The 20,309-nt window shown below is 56.0% G+C and overlaps 9 protein-coding genes across 9 annotated transcripts; 4 read left to right on the plus strand and 5 right to left on the minus strand.

Moving 5' to 3' along the window:
- Position 1: 1 nt before the first annotated feature.
- Positions 2-1,193, minus strand: BXZ73DRAFT_95743 (Extradiol aromatic ring-opening dioxygenase; the record flags this gene model as incomplete). Its single annotated transcript, XM_048026872.1, has 5 exons — positions 2-181; positions 238-376; positions 430-644; positions 696-826; positions 887-1,193. 5 exons carry the CDS (start codon positions 1,191-1,193, stop codon positions 2-4), a joined length of 972 nt encoding a protein of 323 aa, XP_047883964.1.
- Positions 1,194-1,926: 733 nt separating this feature from the next.
- On the plus strand, positions 1,927-3,300 carry BXZ73DRAFT_37425 (CDK-activating kinase assembly factor; the record flags this gene model as incomplete). Its single annotated transcript, XM_048018000.1, has 5 exons — positions 1,927-2,088; positions 2,143-2,241; positions 2,291-2,436; positions 2,489-2,562; positions 2,615-3,300. 5 exons carry the CDS (start codon positions 1,927-1,929, stop codon positions 3,298-3,300), a joined length of 1,167 nt encoding a protein of 388 aa, XP_047883965.1.
- Positions 3,301-4,252: 952 nt separating this feature from the next.
- BXZ73DRAFT_95745 (uncharacterized protein) lies at positions 4,253-4,635 on the minus strand (the record flags this gene model as incomplete). The annotated part of the gene is made up of 4 exons (XM_048026873.1): positions 4,253-4,295; positions 4,345-4,378; positions 4,434-4,505; positions 4,554-4,635. The coding sequence occupies 4 exons, from the start codon at positions 4,633-4,635 to the stop codon at positions 4,253-4,255; spliced, it is 231 nt and encodes a 76-aa protein (XP_047883966.1).
- Positions 4,636-5,628: 993 nt separating this feature from the next.
- On the plus strand, positions 5,629-6,853 carry BXZ73DRAFT_37408 (N-terminal nucleophile aminohydrolase; the record flags this gene model as incomplete). The annotated part of the gene is made up of 9 exons (XM_048017995.1): positions 5,629-5,650; positions 5,711-5,748; positions 5,806-5,847; positions 5,898-6,024; positions 6,073-6,197; positions 6,251-6,376; positions 6,427-6,603; positions 6,659-6,719; positions 6,771-6,853. 9 exons carry the CDS (start codon positions 5,629-5,631, stop codon positions 6,851-6,853), a joined length of 801 nt encoding a protein of 266 aa, XP_047883967.1.
- A 301-nt stretch (positions 6,854-7,154) lies between these two features.
- BXZ73DRAFT_37707 (Sec7-domain-containing protein) lies at positions 7,155-12,656 on the plus strand (the record flags this gene model as incomplete). The annotated part of the gene is made up of 19 exons (XM_048018069.1): positions 7,155-7,437; positions 7,487-7,846; positions 7,896-8,216; positions 8,271-8,911; positions 8,967-9,083; positions 9,136-9,156; positions 9,210-9,488; positions 9,540-9,657; positions 9,709-9,794; positions 9,844-9,921; positions 9,973-10,087; positions 10,140-10,549; positions 10,603-10,898; positions 10,957-11,172; positions 11,223-11,340; positions 11,389-11,762; positions 11,816-11,919; positions 11,976-12,364; positions 12,426-12,656. The coding sequence occupies 19 exons, from the start codon at positions 7,155-7,157 to the stop codon at positions 12,654-12,656; spliced, it is 4,557 nt and encodes a 1,518-aa protein (XP_047883968.1).
- Positions 12,657-12,798: 142 nt separating this feature from the next.
- Positions 12,799-14,546, minus strand: BXZ73DRAFT_95748 (uncharacterized protein; the record flags this gene model as incomplete). Its single annotated transcript, XM_048026874.1, has 4 exons — positions 12,799-13,497; positions 13,558-13,849; positions 13,940-14,403; positions 14,463-14,546. 4 exons carry the CDS (start codon positions 14,544-14,546, stop codon positions 12,799-12,801), a joined length of 1,539 nt encoding a protein of 512 aa, XP_047883969.1.
- Positions 14,547-15,135: 589 nt separating this feature from the next.
- Positions 15,136-16,978, minus strand: BXZ73DRAFT_95749 (uncharacterized protein; the record flags this gene model as incomplete). Its single annotated transcript, XM_048026875.1, has 11 exons — positions 15,136-15,411; positions 15,468-15,571; positions 15,622-15,842; positions 15,893-15,956; positions 16,012-16,070; positions 16,128-16,333; positions 16,395-16,492; positions 16,561-16,637; positions 16,704-16,747; positions 16,803-16,876; positions 16,948-16,978. 11 exons carry the CDS (start codon positions 16,976-16,978, stop codon positions 15,136-15,138), a joined length of 1,254 nt encoding a protein of 417 aa, XP_047883970.1.
- Positions 16,979-17,432: 454 nt separating this feature from the next.
- On the minus strand, positions 17,433-18,589 carry BXZ73DRAFT_37872 (3-hydroxyisobutyrate dehydrogenase; the record flags this gene model as incomplete). The annotated part of the gene is made up of 3 exons (XM_048018092.1): positions 17,433-17,603; positions 17,667-18,273; positions 18,336-18,589. 3 exons carry the CDS (start codon positions 18,587-18,589, stop codon positions 17,433-17,435), a joined length of 1,032 nt encoding a protein of 343 aa, XP_047883971.1.
- Positions 18,590-19,228: 639 nt separating this feature from the next.
- Positions 19,229-20,182, plus strand: BXZ73DRAFT_95751 (uncharacterized protein; the record flags this gene model as incomplete). The annotated part of the gene is made up of 6 exons (XM_048026876.1): positions 19,229-19,303; positions 19,356-19,467; positions 19,525-19,694; positions 19,751-19,875; positions 19,942-20,100; positions 20,158-20,182. The coding sequence occupies 6 exons, from the start codon at positions 19,229-19,231 to the stop codon at positions 20,180-20,182; spliced, it is 666 nt and encodes a 221-aa protein (XP_047883972.1).
- Positions 20,183-20,309: the final 127 nt, after the last annotated feature.

Below are 20,309 nucleotides of genomic sequence, written 5' to 3' on the forward strand. Positions count from 1 at the left end.
CTCAAGGGTCGAATGCGAACGTCGGCTGGCCGTAATGTGCCGCCAGGATCCTAACATCCGCATCCTTTCCTCCGGCGCCTGCAGCTACATACAGCGGGATGAAATGGTCCTCGTGCGGGTGCGCCTGGCGGAAACCCGGGTGGTTCACCAGGTCGAGCATCGCCTTCTTCCGCTGAGCGGGCTAAGCAAGCACGCATGTCAGCCGAGTACATCAAGCAATGCACACGAGTTGCTCACATCCTTGATCGCCACAGCGCTCAAGATCGCTTGGTAGAAGGATGTCACGACATCTGGTGCAGTATGCTCGACAAACGTCTCCCAGTCGCGCAGGTTATGAACCAGCAGTCCCCCAGAAAGAACGAGGACGCCTTCGCGCCTGTGTTGGAGGAATTAGCGATGTTCAGCAAGATGCACACTGGGCTCCAATACCTAAGGTCCTGGACAGCTTCACCGAGTGCCCAGTTCTTCTCGGGGTCCAGTGTGCCATCCATGGAGACCTCCACGATGGGGACGTCCATAAATTCGTCGCCAAACATGAGCCTAAACGGCACGAATACGCCGTGGTCAAACCCCGGGCTCTTCTTCCCCAGACCATCCATACCCCGGGGCTCCGTCTTCAGAGTAGTACGAGCCTGGATACCAGCCTATACATGCAAGTTGTGAGCATTTAGTTGACAAAGTCCTTCAAAACGTACCTTCTTCAAGGCCTCAACGACGCGCTGCGACAGAGCAGAATCACCTCGCGATTTGAATTGAAGCTGGTATAGGCTCGGTGGAAATCCGTAGTAGTCCATGAACAGAGGATTCTCGTCTCCGTAGTCCGACACTGGGCATGAATGGCTGTCAGTAACGTTCTGACGAGATCACTCCACATCAAGTTACTCACCGAGACGTTCGCCCATGGTATCCCAGTGAGCGCTGAACACCACGATGCCTTTTGGCTGGTATTTCTTGAGCAGCATCGGACCGAAATCCTTCAAGAACGCCGCGAGAGGGCCCTTGGGGCCGTTAAACTCCCACATTGCGCCCATCTGCTTGCCTCGACTCTCGTCGCTGATGAGAATGGGCGAGCCGTGCGCGAAGAAGAACGCAGGTATTTTTCCAGGAGTCGCAGGAAGCTTGTCCAAGGCCTCGCGCCATTCGTCCCGGGTCTTGGGGAAGACGACGGCGGTGGATCCGTTTGTAGTTGACATTGTGGAGGTCGTGAGCGGCGCGAGCACTGAGCGAGGGAGTAGCGATTTGAAGCGGAACAGGACGACCGCTGAGAATACGGTGAGAGCAAAAGCTACTACTTGTCGGACGGGGGCCACTGTCATGCGTTGCTGGGGCTCGAGATTCGATGGTTTTCTATATAGCCCGATTGTCGCTTACGAGGCACGAATGACACGGCTGACTGTGAGTGCTTGCAGCTGCTTAATAAGCAACTGGCAATAATAGTTCAAATTGTCGACGATGGAGTTCTGGGCTTCTGTGGGCGCGGCCTGGCGCGGCTCTGGAGTAGTTGCAAGAGGATCCACACCACAGCCGTACGGGCAGCGGCACTGAATCAGTGTAACGCAGGCGTGGGACACCCGCTACCTTACCTAGCACCTCCTTGAACGCAGTGAGTTGTGAACGCACCCACCCTGCTTCTTTGGGTGATGGGGTGATGTGTACGAGTCACTTGGACTTTCGGTGGATGTCGCGCATGGTTCAAAAGATATATTGAAACCAGAAGATCACTGAAACTTTGGGCGTTTATATCCTGTAGCAGTGACCATAATGTGCTGACGCGTTTCAATCTAAGATCTCACATGAGCGCAGCCCATGTGGCGGGTCGCGTCCTTGCCTTCCTCTCCTCCGACACGGCTGGTCATACCAAGCTAGTTCTCCACCCTCACATTGCTCTTTGATCACCCCTCGTCTCCGAGCGCAATCAATATCGTCATGTCGCAGCGTAACAGCTGGTTACGGGGAACCACCGTCCGAAAGTCTGGTCCCTCCACTACCGCTAACACTCGGACAAGCACACCACAACTTCAAAATTCTTCGGGCACAATTTATGGAGGCGGTGTAAAGGACCCTTCGGGGAGGACCACTGAATACTTTGTATGTCTCGACGGCCCTTGTACCCGGCCTCGTACTGACCAAAACCAATTACAGTCAATGGATGACCAATGCCCTGTGTGCAAGTCTGACAGGTATCTCAACCCCAAACTGCGTCTTCTCGTTTCGGCATGCTACCATAAAATGCAAGCAACTGTCTATGTGTGAAATTTTGGTCTTGGCTTATGTGAAATATAGGTGCGAGTCCTGCATTGATCGCCTATATACACTGGGCCCGGCGCCGTGCCCCGTTTGCAACAAGATTCTCCGGAAGCTTGCATTCACTCCTCAAACGTTCGAAGACCTTACCGTAGAGAAGGAGGTTGCGATCAGGCGAAGGATAGCCAAAGAGTATGTTGAATGGCTTGACTTGTTGGCGTGTGCCTAATGACCTAAACGCTAGATTCAACAAACGGCGAGAAGACTTCGCAGACCTTCGCGCGTACAACGACTATCTTCAGTGGGTAGAAGATATTGGTATGTGCTATCTCATAGTACCGTTAAACAGCGTAATCATGATCGCAACTAGCTTTCAATCTCATCAACGACATCGACGTCGCCGAGACCGAGGCCGAAATCAAAAAATACCGCATCGAAAATGCAGCGCTCATTGAGCTCAACATGAAGCGGGAAGAAGAGTACAACAGGTACCTCCAGGAGCAAGAGGAGGCAGAGCGCCAAGAGCGCGAGCTCCGTGCCCAGGAGCTTCGTCGAATCGAAGAAGAGGAGCGCGAAGAACGCGAGAAGGGTAAGCAAGCAATCATCGACAAACTGGAAACCAGCGACAAGGATGCTTCTCGCCTTGTCGCCAAGTCCCGTCTTGAAGCCCAGCGTCGTGCATCGGCCCGCGCAGCGTCGTCCACTTCATCCTTCAACCAGAGCAACGCTCGCTTGCTGCGCTCGCGAGCAGCTCAAAGCACGGTGATACCAGACGTCCCTCACGTTGCCATCCAGGACGACTACTATATCTACGACGACATGTTCACGATAAAGGACTCGTACCACGATCCGGCCAGCGAGGCCGTACGTCGAGACAGGGAGGGCATCATGCGCGCTGGTGGTTACATGGTCAATCAAGCTTGGGAACGAGCGTTGCGATTTGCTGTCGCGGGGTTGGAGATCGCACCGTTATCTGGTATGCCAGACCCAGCCCAGGTACCAATGGCCGTTGATGGCGAGGGCACCTCAGATGTGGTCATGTCTACTGCATCATGAGTTTCGATTCCGTGATTGTACACGCTGCATGTACATTAGTCGTTCCTATATGTAATCGTTGGAGTGCCGTTAGTATAGCAATGGTGGAAGTCCTTCAGGTGGAAGTCCGTCATGGACAGTATAAGTAACCGAATGTTGCTCAAAAGCCCGATCACTTAGACTCTGAGACTTTCTCGCTCGTGACAACTTGTCGCCTTAACTTCTGCGCGCTGGACAACGGCTCCGCCAGAGGAAAGTACAGTATCTGATATTTCTTCTTCCTACAAAATGATCCGTTGAGCACAGACTGACATCCAAGATGAAGCCACCTACTTCAAGTGTCCCGGTCGTAACCTGAAGAGCTTGAGAACGTCCGATGAACCAAGAACATCCGAATGGGCACGCTGAGGCACATTGGAGTTGCCACCGCGCGTTTCCTCGTCGTTTGAGATGACGATGACATCGTCATCGGTCGTTTTACGCTGCCTTTTCGATTGGCCATGAGGTGTGGGTGACCTGCGTTTGTTCGATCGCATTGTCTGGACTGGATGGGCAACTCTATGCAGAACCTTCGATGACAGAGAAACCTTTGACGGAGACTCAGGCCTAGTGGGATTGTAATACTTCAAGCCAGCTTTTCGAACATTCGTAGGCACCCTCCTAAATATGGTATGCTCGTCAGGAGCGTACGAACGGGATAGACATGATGCTCACTTCGCTGGGTCAAACGTCAACAAGTTAAATTCTCCATCCTTGCACTCCTCACATCCGACGATCAGTCGTGAATGTCCTTCATGTTGAAGTACGAAGGGCATTCTGTCGGTTACGTTGATGGCTCGAGCACCCTGCAAAGCCTCTCCCAGAGTTCTCGTCTTGGATTTCGGATCTCCGCCAGAGAAATACTTGAACGCCCAACGTAGCAAAGGCGCAGGACCTGTCGGAATGTGTAAGAAGAATGTGGCATATGCGGAGCTTAGGTCAAACCTAATGGTAGCTCAAAATCGGCGAGCTGAGCACTATGAGCCACTCAGTTGGACAGTATCAACAGACAGGACCTCAACTCACGGAATTCCAAGGTAAGTGAAGGCGACGTAAAGTTCTATGATAAATTTTCAGATCTCAGAACAACTGAATGCAGTATAACCTGTACGTACCGGCCGTGCCTATCCATTTCGTCGTATCGAGCAATTTATGGCTCAGCTGTTCAGCTCCATCTGCATCATATCCTGTCGACAAGGTGAGGAATGTGAAACAGGTTCACTTCGGTCACGAACCTTCTTTCCAGGCCTTCTCCAGCAGAACCTGCAAATTACGTACCCCAGGGGTGATCTCTGAATCGAGCAGGGGAAAGTACATGGGCTGCGTTTGTTGATCCATCAAAGCCGCACACGCCATAAGAAAGTTACGGTATCTATACGAGAAGAAGACGTGAGTCAGTAGTACAAAAACCTAGATTGTAGCCATACCCGCAACCCCAAGTCCGATCCCATTGCTCTCCGTGGATATGGACGGCATGATCTGAAGCGAGAAATGCCCGCCGGGTTGATCCCTGTTCATGAGATCTGTTCAATGCTTTCTTGAGGACATTTATAAGCCCTGGTTTGAAATCAAGTCCACCATGGCGTTAGGTTCGTGTTATGTGCACATACGGACTTACCAGGACTGAAGTTGAGCGGAGGTTCCGACGTCTGAGATGCATGCCAGAAGATATTCTGCAACTCTGGTGCTGCCTTGCGGAAAGAAAACCCGGAGCTTGTCGAAGGGACTCTCGTAGTAGCCTTATAGCATCCTTTGGACAGTTTATTGTGCATATTCAGACCACTTGGTGCACCGCCATATATATTGGAGCCTGTTGACAAGCTATCGTTGAGTACTGCAATGTGGTGGGTGGCACGTATGACATTAATCACCTTCGGACTGCTCCAATAGGTGCCTTCGTAGTGAAATTCTCGTTGTGGAATGGTCATAGGGTCGAGATCTTTGTCACAAAACTGACATTGTAGCTTGTGCCTAATGAGCGACGCGTCAGGATTGAATCTAGCATACGTTCTGGCGCGTACGGTGGATTGTGACCTATTACTTCGATGCCGTCGTCAGAACGTGGATATCTTGAAGAGCCATTGCGAAGGTGTTCTGATCTGAGGGCAGATGGTCGTACAGGCCCAAGAGCTAACTGGGGGGGCGGTGGAAGGACATTCACAGACGCCGGCGGCCCGGAGATGAAGGGATCGATCACGTGGAGACATTTGAGGGCGACGCAAGCTCGACGCGCGTCGAGCTGGTGTGCGCAGAGGCTCAATAGGTCCTCGCTCCTGTTCTCCGTCCCACCACCTCTATTTTCGTTGCGCCATGTCTCGCTCATATGATCGCGGTATGTTGTGCCCGGTACTTGTTCTTGCTCAACTCTCGACGCTCACCAGTTTCCTCATAGCCCTCACTGTCTTCTCGCCTGATGGGCATCTCTTTCAGGTCGGGATTCTTGTGTCATGTAGCTGAGTCGCGCATTAAGCCTCTGTGGTCCGATAGGTCGAATATGCTCTGGAAGCAGTGAGGAAGGGAACATGTGCTGTATGTCCTCCGTTGTCTTATTGCGCACATCAACGCCTGATGTTCCTTAGGTCGGTGTCCGCGGAAAGGATATCGTGGTGCTGGGCGTAGAGAAGAAGTCGGTTCTCCAGCTTCAAGATCCTCGTACTGTTCGCAAGGTCGCCATGCTTGATGATCATGTCTGCCTAGCATTTGCTGGTGTGTCGTAATTCCGGTAACCTTTGTACATGTCCTAATTCTAGCCAGGTCTGACGGCGGATGGCCGAGTACTGATCGACAAGGCCCGGATAGAATGCCAAAGCCATCGTTTGACGGTAGAGGACCCAGTGACTGTGGAGTACATCACTCGCCACATCGCAGGCATCCAGCAAGTGAGTGCAGTGCACCTCCATTTGATTTTACTTCAACATCGCGCCATTCCCAGCGGTACACCCAATCTGGTGGTGTGAGGCCATTCGGTATCTCTACGCTCATCGTCGGCTTCGACCCTCACGATACGAGGCCTCGGCTCTACCAAACCGAACCCGGAGGCATTTACAGCGCTTGGAAGGTGAAGGCAGTCTTGTATCGGCTCATCCACTTGCGCTTAGTGTTTTCTAGGCGAACGCCATCGGCCGGTCTTCGAAGACTGTCCGTGAATTCCTCGAGAAGAACCACAAAGATGACATGTCGCGTGATGATACTATTAAGCTGACGGTCAAAAGCTTGCTGGAAGTTGTTCAGACTGGAGCGAAGAACATTGAGATCAGTGTTATGGAGAGCTATGGAAAAGTCACGGTCAGTATTACTCACGGGCGTCTTGAAAGTCAGGCTCATACGTACCACCGAACAGAGCCTCGACTTGTCGCAGATTGAAGCCATCGTCACCGAGATCGAGCGCGAGAAGGAAGCAGGTCAGTTGAACCGTCAGTTCCAGGCAGATTTACACTCATCATTCAACACAGAGGCGGAACGGAAGCGTTCGCGACTAGCTGCGACTGCTGCGGGACAAGCTGCGATGTCGCAGGCTGCTGGTGGTGGACAGTAAACGGTAAATGGGTGTCATTTGTATATCAATTGTGTATCGTACTTCGCTTTCCACGATCGCTCGGACTTTGCTAGACTGGCTTAGTGAGTGTGCGAGACCCAGTGGACCGTCGCAAGAGCGCGTCATTCGACTTGGTGTCCGGTGGTCGTGTGTGTAAATGTTAATCCATCCAAGGACCACATTGTGGCTGCCGTGGCACGCGCTTCCCGGACTCGGACGAAGTCTGCGCACCGGACGACACGTCTCGGACACGTCCTCACACCATCTCTTTTCACCCACTCTCACTTTCTGGCCGGCCAGCATGGAGTTGCACGGCCCCAGCATGGCGACAGCCTCCTTCTCGGTCTCCGCGAAGCACATACTGCTCTCGGAGATCCTCTCTGTGACGTCTGTAATGCGCAAGAACTCGCGTTGGGCACTCTCTGCCCCCTCATTCTCGACTCGCGATTCTGGCCTTGCAACAAGTCTTGGGCTCAGGGTTTCTAAGTCCCCACTTAGCCCATACACGTCCGGGCACGGGAGTACGGAGCAGGAGCTCATGACTGGCTTCCAGGATCTGAAACGACTGGTGAAGGAAATCGAGGGTGAGCATTTTGCTACGGTGTTGCTTCAACCACTTATACTACGCCTCAGACATCCATTCGCTACCTCTCAGCACCCTCCTTTCCCCCTTCCTGTCTATCATCCGCTCTCCACTGTCAACCGGACCCATCACTTCTGCCGCGTTAACCGCGATCCACAACTTCTTCGTATGCGGCCTCTTTTACCCCGACGCGATCGCGCTTCAGACTGCGCAAGCGGAGCTGAGCAGCGCCCTGTCAAGTTGCAAGTTTGAAGCGAGCGATTCGTCTGGGGATGAAGTGGTCTTGCTCAAGATTATGACCATCATCTCGGACGCAATGTGCGGGAGCACGGGTCCTACGCTCGGAGACGTGGAGATTTGCGAAATGCTGGAGACGGTATTGACCACGTCGTGTCAAATGCGTTTAAGCGGTACGTTTCTCGAGCATGGGCCTAGCCTTTTGGTTGAACTAGTGGACAGAAATCCTCCGGCGTTCTGCGGAGAATACTCTTCACCAGCTTGTCCGAGTTGCTTTCGCAAGTCTCCACGGTTTGCATCCCGAAACCGAGGAGAAGAAGCTGTTGGACAATTTTGACGGAGAAGGTGGTGAGATGAAGATGAGCGTATCGACTGGACCTCAGTCACGAGAACCAGGGCCGATCCCGGCACCACAGACGGAGAACCGCATTGAGACCGCCGAGGGTGCACCTGAACCTGAACCTCAGCCCCAACCTCCAACAGAAGTTCAACCTGAAGCTGATCAGCCCGTGCCTGAGACTCCCAGCATACCACGCCCGCCATGTGGGTACTCCCTCATGTCGATTAGAAGACTCGGTACTGATAACAAAACTACAGATGGCTTGCCTTCCGTTCTGGAGCTTCTGCGTGTACTCATCAACATCCTGGATCCCAACGACCAAGCTCATACCGACTCGACTCGTCTGACGGCATTGCGGACATTGAACGTCGCGCTCGAGGCGGCTGGTGCGCGCATATGTGCATACCCTTCTCTCTCTACCCTCGTTTTGGACCATGGATGCAAGTTCCTGTTCCAGCTTGCACGCTCCGATCATCCCGTAGTCCTTCAGACTGCGCTGAGGACCATCGCCACGATGTTTGAGACTACGAGGCCAAAGCTGAAGCTCCAGCAAGAGCTGTTCCTCGCCTTCACGATCGACAGACTTGTCCCTCCAGTTCCCCCCGCACCGAAGAACATGTCGCTTGCTCAGAAGGCGGTCACAAACTCACCACGACCTGGGACACCCGTGCCTGGGACCCCAGGACTTGGACCTCCTTCAGAACCGGATTCCGACAAGCCCCCGGCCACTCCTCGTCTCATCGTCGCACCAGCACGAGGCGATACTCGAGAATTGCTGCTTGAGACGCTATGCCAAGTATCAAGACACTCAAGTTTCATGGTGGACCTGTATGTCAATTATGACTGTGATATGAACTGCGAGAACATGTTCGAGCGCGTCATCGACTTTGCTGCTAAGGTATGCTTTCTTTAGCCACCGAATCCTTGACTTCTAGGATTAATACGGAATACAGGGCGTGTATCCAGTTCAGAACGTCGGCGGTCGCGACTACCAACAGCAGAATGCGCAATACTTGTCACTCGATCTAATTCTTGCATTTGTTGGTCGCATGACCACCAGAGCAGAGGGTGTAGGTACAACAAAGTCTTCATCTCCCGAATTGCTGACGAATCCGCCCGCAGGCAAGCGAGACATGGCCATCTGTGAGCCATACGGACCTTGTTCTGTGCGGCCATCCTAATTATCATTACTGCAGTCCTTCCCTTCCATCGACCAACTCCAGGATACGAAGGCAAAGAAGAAACTCATCTTGACGGGAACCACCCGCTTTAACGCCAAGCCCAAGACCGGTGTGGCCTTCCTAGAAGAACACAAGCTCATTTACACCGATCCTGACGAGCCTCGTCCTGTGAGCCTCGCCAGGTTCCTGAAGAGTTCGTCTCGGATAGACAAACGATTGCTCGGCGACTTCATCTCCAGACCTGACAACGTCGACCTACTCAAGGCATTCCTGATGCTGATGGACTTCCAAGGGGTATGGGGCACGCATAATATTGTAGCTGTCGACCGCTGACACCTCTGTCAGAGACCAGTGTCGGAAGCTTTGCGCGAGATGCTGGAGACTTTCCGCCTTCCAGGAGAGTCGCAGCAAATCAACCGCATCACGGAAACCTTTGCGGAGGTTTACTTCGCAACTCAGCCAGGTAAGTTAGGGACCGAGGACTTGAATTACACAGCTTATTCCGGAGCGATAGACGAGATTAAGTCACAAGATGCTGTATATGTGCTTGCATACTCGATCATCATGCTCAACACCGACCAGCACAGTCCGCAGATCCGAGTACGTCCAAAGCCCTGGCAATATTGGTTCTGCTGACGGGGCATTCTAGAAACGCATGACTCTGGAAGATTACACGAGAAACCTTAAGGGTGTTAACGAGGGCACCGATTTCTCACCAGAGTTCTTGGTAGGTAAAACCACAATCTCAGCGCGAACGGAGTATCTCACTTGTTCGTAGTACAACACATATGAGTCCATTCGCAGGAATGAGATTATCATGCCAGAAGAGCATACTGGTCAGCTAGGCTTCGAGTATGCTTGGAAAGAGCTGTTAGCTCGGACGCGACAGGCTGGTTAGTTCACTACACTGGTGCACAACGGGCATTGTGTACTCATTTTATTTAGGCGATTTCCTCTCATGCAACACTGCCATGTTCGACGCCGACATGTTCAAGTCCGTATGGCGCTCGGTAGTGTCCGCAATTGCCTATGCGTTCATCACTTTCGATGACGACTACGTCATTGAGCGGGCCATTGCTGGATTCCGCCAGTGCGCTACACTCGCGCGTCACTTTGACATGCCCGACGTCTTCGACTACATCGTGGCATCGTTGTCGCAAGCGACCTCATTGCTTTCGGAAACTCAGTACTCGCAGGTGCCGAACTACCCAGTGGTCGATGTGGACGGGCAATCGATCACTGTGTCCTCACTTTCCGTCAAGTTCGGGACCAATTTCAAGGGACAGCTTGCAGCCGTGGTACTCTTCAACATTGTCAACGGCAATGCGAACGCTTTGCGAGAAGCCTGGACCCAGGTGTGTAGTGCTGTTTTAATGAGCATTCTATGATCCTCTAAATCTTCCATTAGATATTCGAGATGTTCCAGACCCTCTTCCTCCACTCCTTGCTCCCTACCCGAATGCTCCAAATGGAAGATTTCCTGGGTGGCGCGTCAATCATCCCGTTGCGTCGCGCGCAACCGGCTCGGACGGCGCCGAGATCAGACGGTTTGCTTTCCGCACTGTCTTCGTATCTCATGACGCCGTATGCCTCGAGTGCAGACGCTCTGGTTCCAGATGCGACTGATACAGATGTTGAGAACACTCTCTGCACCATTGACTGTCTCTCGACATGTCGTCTTGACGAACTGTACTCGCAGATTATGTATGCATATCCATAAGTATTCCATACTCTCAATTTCGGTGCTGATAGATGTTCATAGGCAACTCGCGCCAGATGCCTTGATCGCTGCAGTACGCGCTCTGGAAGCTCTTGCCCACGAACGTACGGTCGCGAAGCTCAAGTTGGAGTCGGATGACATTGCCGCAGCAGCCGCTCACGAGGAACCGACCCTTCCATATGACCCTGCATGCGTTTTCCTTCTTGAAGTCATGGTCAGCATAGCACAGCAAACATCGCAGTACATCGAAGAGATCTGGTATGTCGTCTCTACCTTCTTCCGCTCCCCTGTTGAGCAAAGCGGGCCAGGCCGATCGTTTTCGAGCATCTGTCTGCTTTGTTATCAATACCAACGCAGTACAGCGTCCTGCTGATCGAACGTGCGGTGGTAGCGCTCCTCCGGCTGTGCCTCGTCCTCGCGCGGAAGGTAAGCATGTGTCTCTCGATCGGTCTGCATTTCTGACATTGAATATAGCACGCTCTTCGTGATCAAATCTACCTCTCGTTCGATCTTCTGGCACGCCTTCCTCCAAACGTCACCAATGCTGTGGCCGAACAAATTGTGGCAGGATTAACCTTGATCCTAGAGCAAAACCGAGACATCGTTCGTTCACAAACGGAGTGGAATGTCGTGTTCGCATTGTTGCGGTCGACCATTTCTCATCCCGAAGCGTCGCGCCAGTCGTTCGAGATTCTGAGCGGACTTGTCTCCGACAGCAATGACGCTCTTGTAACGATCGACAACTTCGTTGGACTCGTCAATGCGCTGGATGACTTTGCGACTGCTGCTGGCGTCGCTGTAGATGCGCAGCAGCAAGGGAGGCGAACGCAGTCGTTGACCCCCGCTAAGTACGCGGTCCTCTCACAAGTTTCCGCGTGTTCAAGGCTTAAATCTTTTTCAGTTCTCCGATTGTGGAGCGCGGCCGGAGGGCAGTGGACATGATTGCGGATTTGAAGAAGTATTGGGCGCGTTTCACGGACGCTTCAGGTATTCAAAAGGCACAAAGTAGGTCTTCACGGTCTCTCTCCGCTATGAATGGTGTCTGATTCGCTGTTTACCAGTTTGGCGACAATGCAGCCTACCCTTCCTCGTTTCCCTGTCTCACCAAAGCTCCAACACATCCCGCGATATTCGACACACAGCAATCGTGCACCTCCAGCGCATCCTCCTAGGCCCGCACCTTCCGCTCACGGAGAACAACCACGCGCAGATAGAGGAGATCTTCAACCGCACCGTCTTCCCGCTCCTCGACGACCTCCTCAAGCCGCAGGTGTTCATGCGCGACCCGCTCGGTATGCCCGAGACGCGCCTCCGCGCCTCCGCGCTGCTCTGCAAGGCGTTCATGCAGTTCGAGGCGCGCGAGGGTCAGACCGCCGACATTCGCGTCCTCTGGATCCAGGTCCTCGACCTCCTCGACAGGCTAATGCACGTTGACCGTCGTGACCAGCTGGTACGTCTGTTTCCGTGCCATGCAAACTGATTCGCTCATGCTGATATAACTTGCAATACAGTACGAGGCCGTGCCTGAGTCCCTCAAGAACGTGCTGCTCGTCATGAACGCCACAGGCCTCCTCGTGCCACCTCCGAGCGGTGCAGATGACCACCGTGCGGAACGCCAGGTTGCACTGTGGGCGGCAACGCACGAGCGTATCGAGCGTTTCCTGCCCGGCTTCCTCGACGAGGTGGTCCCCGCGCCCCCGCCGAAGTCTGCGCCTCCGCCTCCGCCACAGCTTGCCGAGTGAAGGAATCAGGCATCGGGGTGTTCTCAAAACGCATGGATTGGCTTTCAGTAGATTACACTGGACAATACAGCACTGTATCGACGACATGGAGTACCGTGGGGAAATTGGAGGGGAGAGAACTGGGTTTCCGAGCATCCGTAAATTATACTACAAAATCCAGCAGATATACCTTTCCGTCGTACATTCCCAGACACAGCCGGCCGGTGACCTCGTCGAACGCGAGCGAGTGGCACATGTTGGGCGAGAACGGGAGCTCAGGGTCGGGCGGGAGGAGCATCCCGACCGTCGCCGTCCGCGTGCGCGGGTCGTACGCGAGCTTCATCACCCGGTTCAGCTGCGTCTCCCAGTTGTGCTCGAGCCAGACGGCGCGGAGGCCGAGCGCGCCGACCTGGGCGAGCTGCGCCGAGGACTCGTTCCCGATCGGGAAGTCCTTCGACGACATGTTCTTGAACGCGACGGACTGGGACGAGAGGTCGAACCCGAAGCGGAGGAGCTGCGCGCTGTGCGGGTGCGAGGAGTGGTAGAACATGATCGCGGAGAGGCTCGTCGTCGACGCCGTCGCGGGCGAGACCTGGGCGATGTGGTGACCCGGGACGGCCATCGGGGTGGGACCGACGAATTTGGAGAGCACGGGCCCGAGGTCGGTGTACGCGTAGTCGTCGTCTTCGGCGCCCGCGGGGTCGTCGGGGGCGGGTGTCGCTGGGGGGCTCGCCCCGGGGGAGGAGGGCGTCGAGGCGAACGGTTGGGGGATGCGGTAGACCTGGACCGCGAAGTCGTCGACGACCTCGCCGATGAGGAAGAGGAAGTCGCCCCAAACTCGGACCCACAAGAACGAGAAGGACTGTACCCGGAACACGCGTTCAGCCCGTCGAGGTCGGGGGCTGCGTAAGTGAAGGCTCACCTGGGCGAAACTGGGGTCGACCCACTTCGTCGCGCCCGTCCCCGGGTGGACAAAGAGGATCTGCAGCGAGCCCGCACCCCCACCGGTGTCCAAGGCGAAGATGGTGACGATGAGGAGGTCCGGGCCGTGTGAGGTTATTTCGTGGATGATGGGGCGTAGGTGCGGCGCGCGCGGATGGGGCACGATGAGCAGCTGCTTCTTCGTGGGCGACGGCCGGGGCGGGTACGGTGGATAGAGGCCGCACTGCGTGCTCGTCGCCTGCTCGAGCGAGATCGAGTGGACCTCGATGACCCTGTGCCAGAAGAACGCCGCGTGAGGACCCTCGCAGTCGCAGGGGCAGCAAGCACGGTGACTCGGAGATGGGATGACGCGGAGCACTCACTCTCGATGGTCGCACACCCCGACGGCGAGTGTGACGAGGTCGCCGTCGGAGCTCTGGACGACGGTGCAATTCCGGTAGATGCCCGAGGTCTCGGTCGACCACGCGCGGCAAGGCGTGTCGCCGTCGGCGACGAGCGACCAGAGGCTCATGCGCGTGTACCACGAGTCGCGCCTGAGGGTGCGCTGCGCGGTCCAGAGCCAGCGGCCGCCGGGGAGGAACTGCATCTGGTCGACGTACTGCCCGCTCTTGTCGTCGGTGAGTGCGCGGAGGCCGCGGACGCGTGTGCGGGTGGCGCGCCAGTTGGCGTCGAGGCGGATGGCCCGGATGGCGAGCCGCTGGAGCTCGTCGCCAGGGAGCGTGCAGGGGAGCGTGTGCGGGGGCACATCGAGTGGGAGGGGAAAGGCGGCGATGAGCCGGTGCCAGACGTAGTCGTTGCCCCCGATGCCGTGGAGAAAGCGGCAGGTCTGGGAAGTAGGATGGTCAGTGGCGGCGGACAATGGGACAGCAGGGTAGGGGCGAGAACAGACCTTGCGAAGGGTGAGGAGGTCGCGGACACCAGGTAGTAGATGATGTCGAGCACAAGGTCCTCTGGCAGACGTGTGAGCATAGCGCTGTCTGGCTAGCTCGTGGTGGGAGCGGGGGAAGGAAGGCGCATGCTGCCTGGCGGGCGGCGAGCTTGTCACCGCCGTACTATGGGCGCGCCTCGCCCCAGATCGGCGCAGGCTATCTGATAACGTGGCCAACTCAGCGATCTGCCTCCGCGAATATTCATCCGCCTTTTCGCGACCCTCGCCACGGACCTGCTACTGTCCAGCTCGGATCTCGTGCGAGAGATAAGACTCCAGACAGAGAAGACGGGCGGATCGCAGGGATACGAGGATGGACAACAGAATCAGAACTTCCGAACTTCGACAACAATCCATGCAATTGGAAACAACAGGTGCTCGGGCGAGATAGCGAGTATATGCAAACGAAGACATTAGTGCACGCGGGCACGGGACGTGGCTGCCCCGGCGCGCGAGGCGTACGCGTATGGGAGAGGATAGGTGGGGTACGAGGCCGATAGTGGTGCTACTAGCTAGTAAATCGAACACAAGACAACACAGGGTACCTGACTAGCACATAACTCATTCATAACATCATGACAGAATCATCCAGACATCACATCACCGTTCCAAATCCTGACCAGCGCACAGTCAGGGCTCGTTGTTTGGCCAGCTGTGCTCTGCCTTGAGCTTCTCGACCATATCGCCAATCGCGTCGTGGTTGAACTCTGGCCGCTTAAGCTGGTACCCAATTACGCGCTTGATCTTGTCCGCATTGAAAGCAACGGTGTGCTTCTTCAGGTTGTAGAGATCCATATAGGACGAGAATTGTGTGTTAGGGATCGGCGGGTTCGAAGTCGTGATCATCGTCGTCCACGTGCTGACGTGCACCTCGTTTATATCCTCAATGATGTCCTCGAGGCGGAACTAGAGCAAGGATGAGTGTCACAACAGACCCTAGCTCATTATGCTAAGAAACTTACCTTGGCAGCGATATTCGTGACGAAGTTGTGGAAGTCGAACGTCGTGCCGAAGTAGGACGCAATGACATTCCCTTCTCGACCATGGTGACATGCGAGTCGTCCTCCTAGGCCCACGTCAGTGGTCGATCAACATACGTCATATGCAATCGGGTACTCACAAGGTTGAATAAAGGTGCAATGACTTTCGTCGATGGCGAAACCATGCCTTCAACCTCACTGGCTTTGCTCTTCTCATTCTTGAACATGATCTCCTCGCCAGCCACAGCATCAGCCTCTTTCCGCCCGGTCTTCGCCATCCATTCCGCAGCGGCCCACATCGCTCCCGTGATATCATCGACGTGAACCGTGTGCGACGGGTACTTGCCAGGGGAGTGCCTGCCAGTATCGTTTAGCTGACATTCAGAGGCGGAGGTGGGATGACTTACAAAGCTTTCATGGTCTGTTTAAGATGTCCGTAACATGCTGCTACTGCAATGAAAGGGATAAGGGCTAAACCAGTTGTCAGTCCCTGTTGTGGGGTGAATCTCGTCCGGCCCAGGCTCACCGAGGTAGTTGACATACGGGCCATAAGGAAGGGCCGTGCGAATGATCACCAGGTTGAGGCTGGTTGGAGAGCGAGCTCAGAAGCAGCTCGGCTGGAGACGCATGGCGGCCGCTTACTCCTCAATCGCACCCAAGGTGCGCAGCGTCTCATGCCACCAGGTGCCGATCACGCCTTCCGGTTTCACGTCCTCCTTCTCATCGTGCGAGCCAGAGTCCTTGCATTGGTAGAAGGGGTGTTGTATCCGCACGTACGCCTTGACCTTCCGGTTCGCGGCTTCCAGGCCGATGAGTCGCGCGATCTTGAGCGTGTGTCCGATTTGGATCTTTGGGCACGCGGGCGAGGTCAGACGGGCGCGCGGGGCGTTGGGACATGGTGGAACTCACTCCCTCTGGCCGGTCCCACTGGATCTCGCCCGTGAAGTCAAAGACGTAGTCGAACGGCTCCTCGCCCTCCTTTGGATCGAAACACGAAGCGACAGTCGCTGTGGGATAGAGGCGATGATCAGCTTTGTGAGGAAACCTAGGAGCGTCGTATGGGTGTTCGGCATACAGGCGACGGTGAGGTTGGCTTGACGGTACTCGACGTCGGGAAGGTCGAGGATTTGGGGGAAGACGGAGCTCAGGTAGCTGCGCGACGCAAGAGTGTTTGTCTAAGCATGCAGGGAGGAGACGTAGCTCGATGGCTGGACTTACGTAGTGGCCGGCCTGACCGAGTATTTGTCAATGATACGCAGGTTCTGCGACGAGCGAATGTTATGATGTCGAGCGTGGACAGAGGGGGTGGGTGCGTACTTTGACGAGGCGTTCGCCGCCGTTGGGCGGGACGAGAAGCGTGGCAAGGGTGCGCGAGCATGTGTTGAGGCCGCCTAAGACGGGGCGTGTTCGGTTGGAGGATGGTGAGAGGCGAGCGGGGGCAGGATGGGGACATCATGCGCACCGAAAATGATCGCGTTCGGCTTGGAGGCCATGACAAGATGGGACGGGCGAGGAGGCGAGGAGAGGAAGAGAAGGGGGGTTGGAGAGAGAGATCAAGGGCGATTCAGAGAACGATGTGAATTTAGCGAGTCGGCTAGTAGTAGGGTATGCCGGAATAGGCAGGTGGGAGGGAAGGGCGCACCCAGCGTCGAGTGGGGCGGCGGCGAGGGTGGAGGGGATGGGCGGAGGAGAGAGCCGCGAGCACGGTGCGCAGAGAGCGTGCAGGCAGTTTTCTGGCACTGAGGCGGCCGTTGGGCCGCTCGGCCGCCCCGCTGGCCGCGATCTGCCCCCGGGTCGGTCTCAGCCCCGTCGCCCCCGACGGCCCGCGTCCCGAGCTCGACGTCCCAGGCTCTCGTCGTCGACAGTCTCACGCACGCGTTCCGGCGTTCGGCTCACTGCGGCGACAATCCCTCGTTACTATCGTACACGACGCTACGTTCAGCCGTCCTACGGGCCCTTAGGGTACCCGGACACCCTCAAGTATCTGTACACTGCCGAAAAGTCCTTGTTCGCCAGGTCCGAGTCCTCCACCACGTCCGCGTAGATCTTCTCCGCCGCCTGTCCCAGTGTCAACGGGCTCCCTGCACCTGCCGCCAAGTCCGTCGCGAGGCCCATATCCTGCAAGACGTCATGACGCAGTCGTTCAGCTGCCCATCTCGAGTGCGTGCAATCAAGACGCACCTTGAGCATCAGCGTCGTCGCGAACCCGCCCTCGTAGTCACGCTCGCACGGCGGCGACTTGCCGGGCAGCGCGCCCGGCACCGGGTTGTTCACCGACGACGACCAGCACGCACCCGTCGAGCTGTTCACGACGCCCGCAAGCACCTTCGGGTCCAGACCGAGCTTTTGGCCGAGCAGCATCGACTCCGCGACGACGATCTGCTGGACGCCGAGGATGAGGTTGTTGCAGATCTTCGCGACCAGGCCCGTGCCAGAGTCTCCGCAGTAGATGATCTGCTTGCCCATATGGGTCAGGGTTGGATATGCCTGCTTGAACGCCGACTTCGGTCCGCCCACGAGGAAGCTGAGCGTGCCTGCTTTCGCGCCCGCCACCCCGCCCGACACGGGGGCGTCGACCATGGCCGCACCGGTTGACTGCACGTTGCACGAGACGGTCCTCGCGACTTCGACATCAAGGGTTGTCGAGTCTATGCAGAGCGTCGACGCAATGGCTTCAGGGGGGAGTGTGTTGAGTGCAGGGATGATGCCGTCTTCTTCGTTGTAAACGTTTCGCACGTGGGGTGACGACGGCAGCATGGTGACTACGGTGTTAGAGGCGAGCAAGGCTCTGAGTCAAGAGCAACGATGATGAATTGCGACTACCGTATGACAGACGGAGGAGGCACGTACTCTGCAGGGGTAGTTGCGATTTGGACGTGGGCTCCAGGGAAGTGGTGGGTAAAGTTGTTCACAAACGCAGCTGAGGTCGCTTCCCTCGCGTCGCAGACAACAAACCGAGTGCTACCATGAGACTCGACCAGAGTGCGAGAGAAGAGGTTGAAGGCCATCTCGGACCCCATGCGGCCCAGGCCGATGAAACTGACGCTCTTCTGTCGCTGCATAGCGGCTGCAGTCGCCTGCAGCAAGCGAGAAGTCGGGCGCATCGAAGAGGTGGTGCAGAGGCAGCAGCGAGCAGCGAGGGGTGAGCGAGGGCCGTGCAGTCGAGCGGGGGGCCAGCCCAGGCGGCGTCAGTGGCCGAGCCCCGCGGGGAAGCGATCGGGGTCTCGGAGAGATCGAGAGGGAGATCGCCGCCCAGGACCCTCCAGGACCCCGCGCTCGTCATTCGTCAGGCCTCTCACGTGCCTGAGATAGACTCTGTGCTAAGGCTGCGGGCGATGCTCTCCGACGCCCGCTCCGTTCACACAGCAGATGCGGCCCCGGTGCTGACGCTCTCGCAGCCTCCCATTGCTCGCTCTATCCCCCGCGCTCGTGCGACCGGCCGCATATCATGCGCTGACACGTACCCACTTCCCCCACGCACACTTCCCAGTCGTCCGTGTTCTCTTCTGCCCCGCCGCTCTTCACTCACGAAGCCATATATACCTCGCTCGCGTCAACATGCCCCCTCACTTACTTCCCCCACACGCCCTCCTCCCGGTACACCCCACCCTGGAGCTGAAGAGGACGAACCTTTAATCCTGGAGCCCGACACCCCCCTTAGATCGGAGGAGAGTATGGGTCACGACGAACAGTACGTCAAGCCGGAAGGCCGGCCAGGCGATGTAGTGGCCAAGTGGGCAGCTATGTCCGTCGCTATGGTTCTTGCTCCTTGCGTTCCTGCCACTTATCCCCTGTATTTTATCCAGGTGTCCGCAGGAGTAAGTGGACATTTGGAAGGTGTGCTGTAGTGTTTTGACGCTTTCGATCCAGGTGTTCTTTGTGTCCACATGGGTCATCACGCTCACGAACAACCCAACTTCTCTCGGACTGTTCTTTTTCCATCCCCTCTTGCAGAGTCTTGCAATCTCTGTGTTCACATACGGTCAGTTCCTCCGCCCTTAAATGGCACAGACGCTCTAGGCTCACATACTCCGATAAGGCATTCTGACTCTTCAGCCAACATCGCAGGCTAAGACGAAGGCCGCGGGACTTACCAGGCACCAGCTAGCCATGGCTGCTTTCGGCGTGCCGGCCATTGCTCTAGGCGCGCTCGCTATCATCTGGAACAAGAACCTCCACGAGTCGCCGCACTTCACCACCTGGCACGGAGTAAGTCCGCGCCTTGTTTACGCAATTCACGCCCAGCATCTCACGCACGGCATTAGACTCTGGGGATTACCTCCATTGTTTGGCTAGTTGCTCAAGTGGCGGTCGGCGGCGGCAGCGTTTGGTTTGGAGGGCGCCTGTTCGGCGGTGGAAGCAAGGCAAAGCAATTTTGGAAGTACCACAGGTCAGTCACTGACGCACCTCAATCATATCTCGTGGCCGGAGCTGACTCGGCCTACTCGTTCGTTAGGCTGTCGGGATATGTCCTATTCCCGCTCTTCCTGCTCACTGCCCATCTTGGCGGAGCTTGGTCGGCCTGGACCACCACGCACAGCTCTGTTGTCGTCCGGGTGCTTGCCTACTGGATTAGCCCGATCATTCTCTTGGCCGCGGTCCTAGTCCGTCTCAGGTGTGTAACTCAAATTCACCTGTCTACGGCGAGCTGCGGCTAACCTGACGCATCCAGAACGTCGAAGATGCAATTCTTTTGAGCGATCTCTCCTGTGTGATGATTAAGCCGTAGTGCACCCCATCATGTCTCACCGACTGTAATACGACCTCTTTGTAGGACCATGGAACTAAATTGCAGGCCGTCTCGACCTTGAGTATGTCGCGTGA

The sequence above is a fragment of the Epithele typhae genome, assembly GCF_022376455.1.
Source record: "Epithele typhae strain CBS 203.58 chromosome Unknown BXZ73scaffold_1, whole genome shotgun sequence".
NCBI lineage: Eukaryota > Fungi > Basidiomycota > Agaricomycetes > Polyporales > Epitheliaceae > Epithele > Epithele typhae.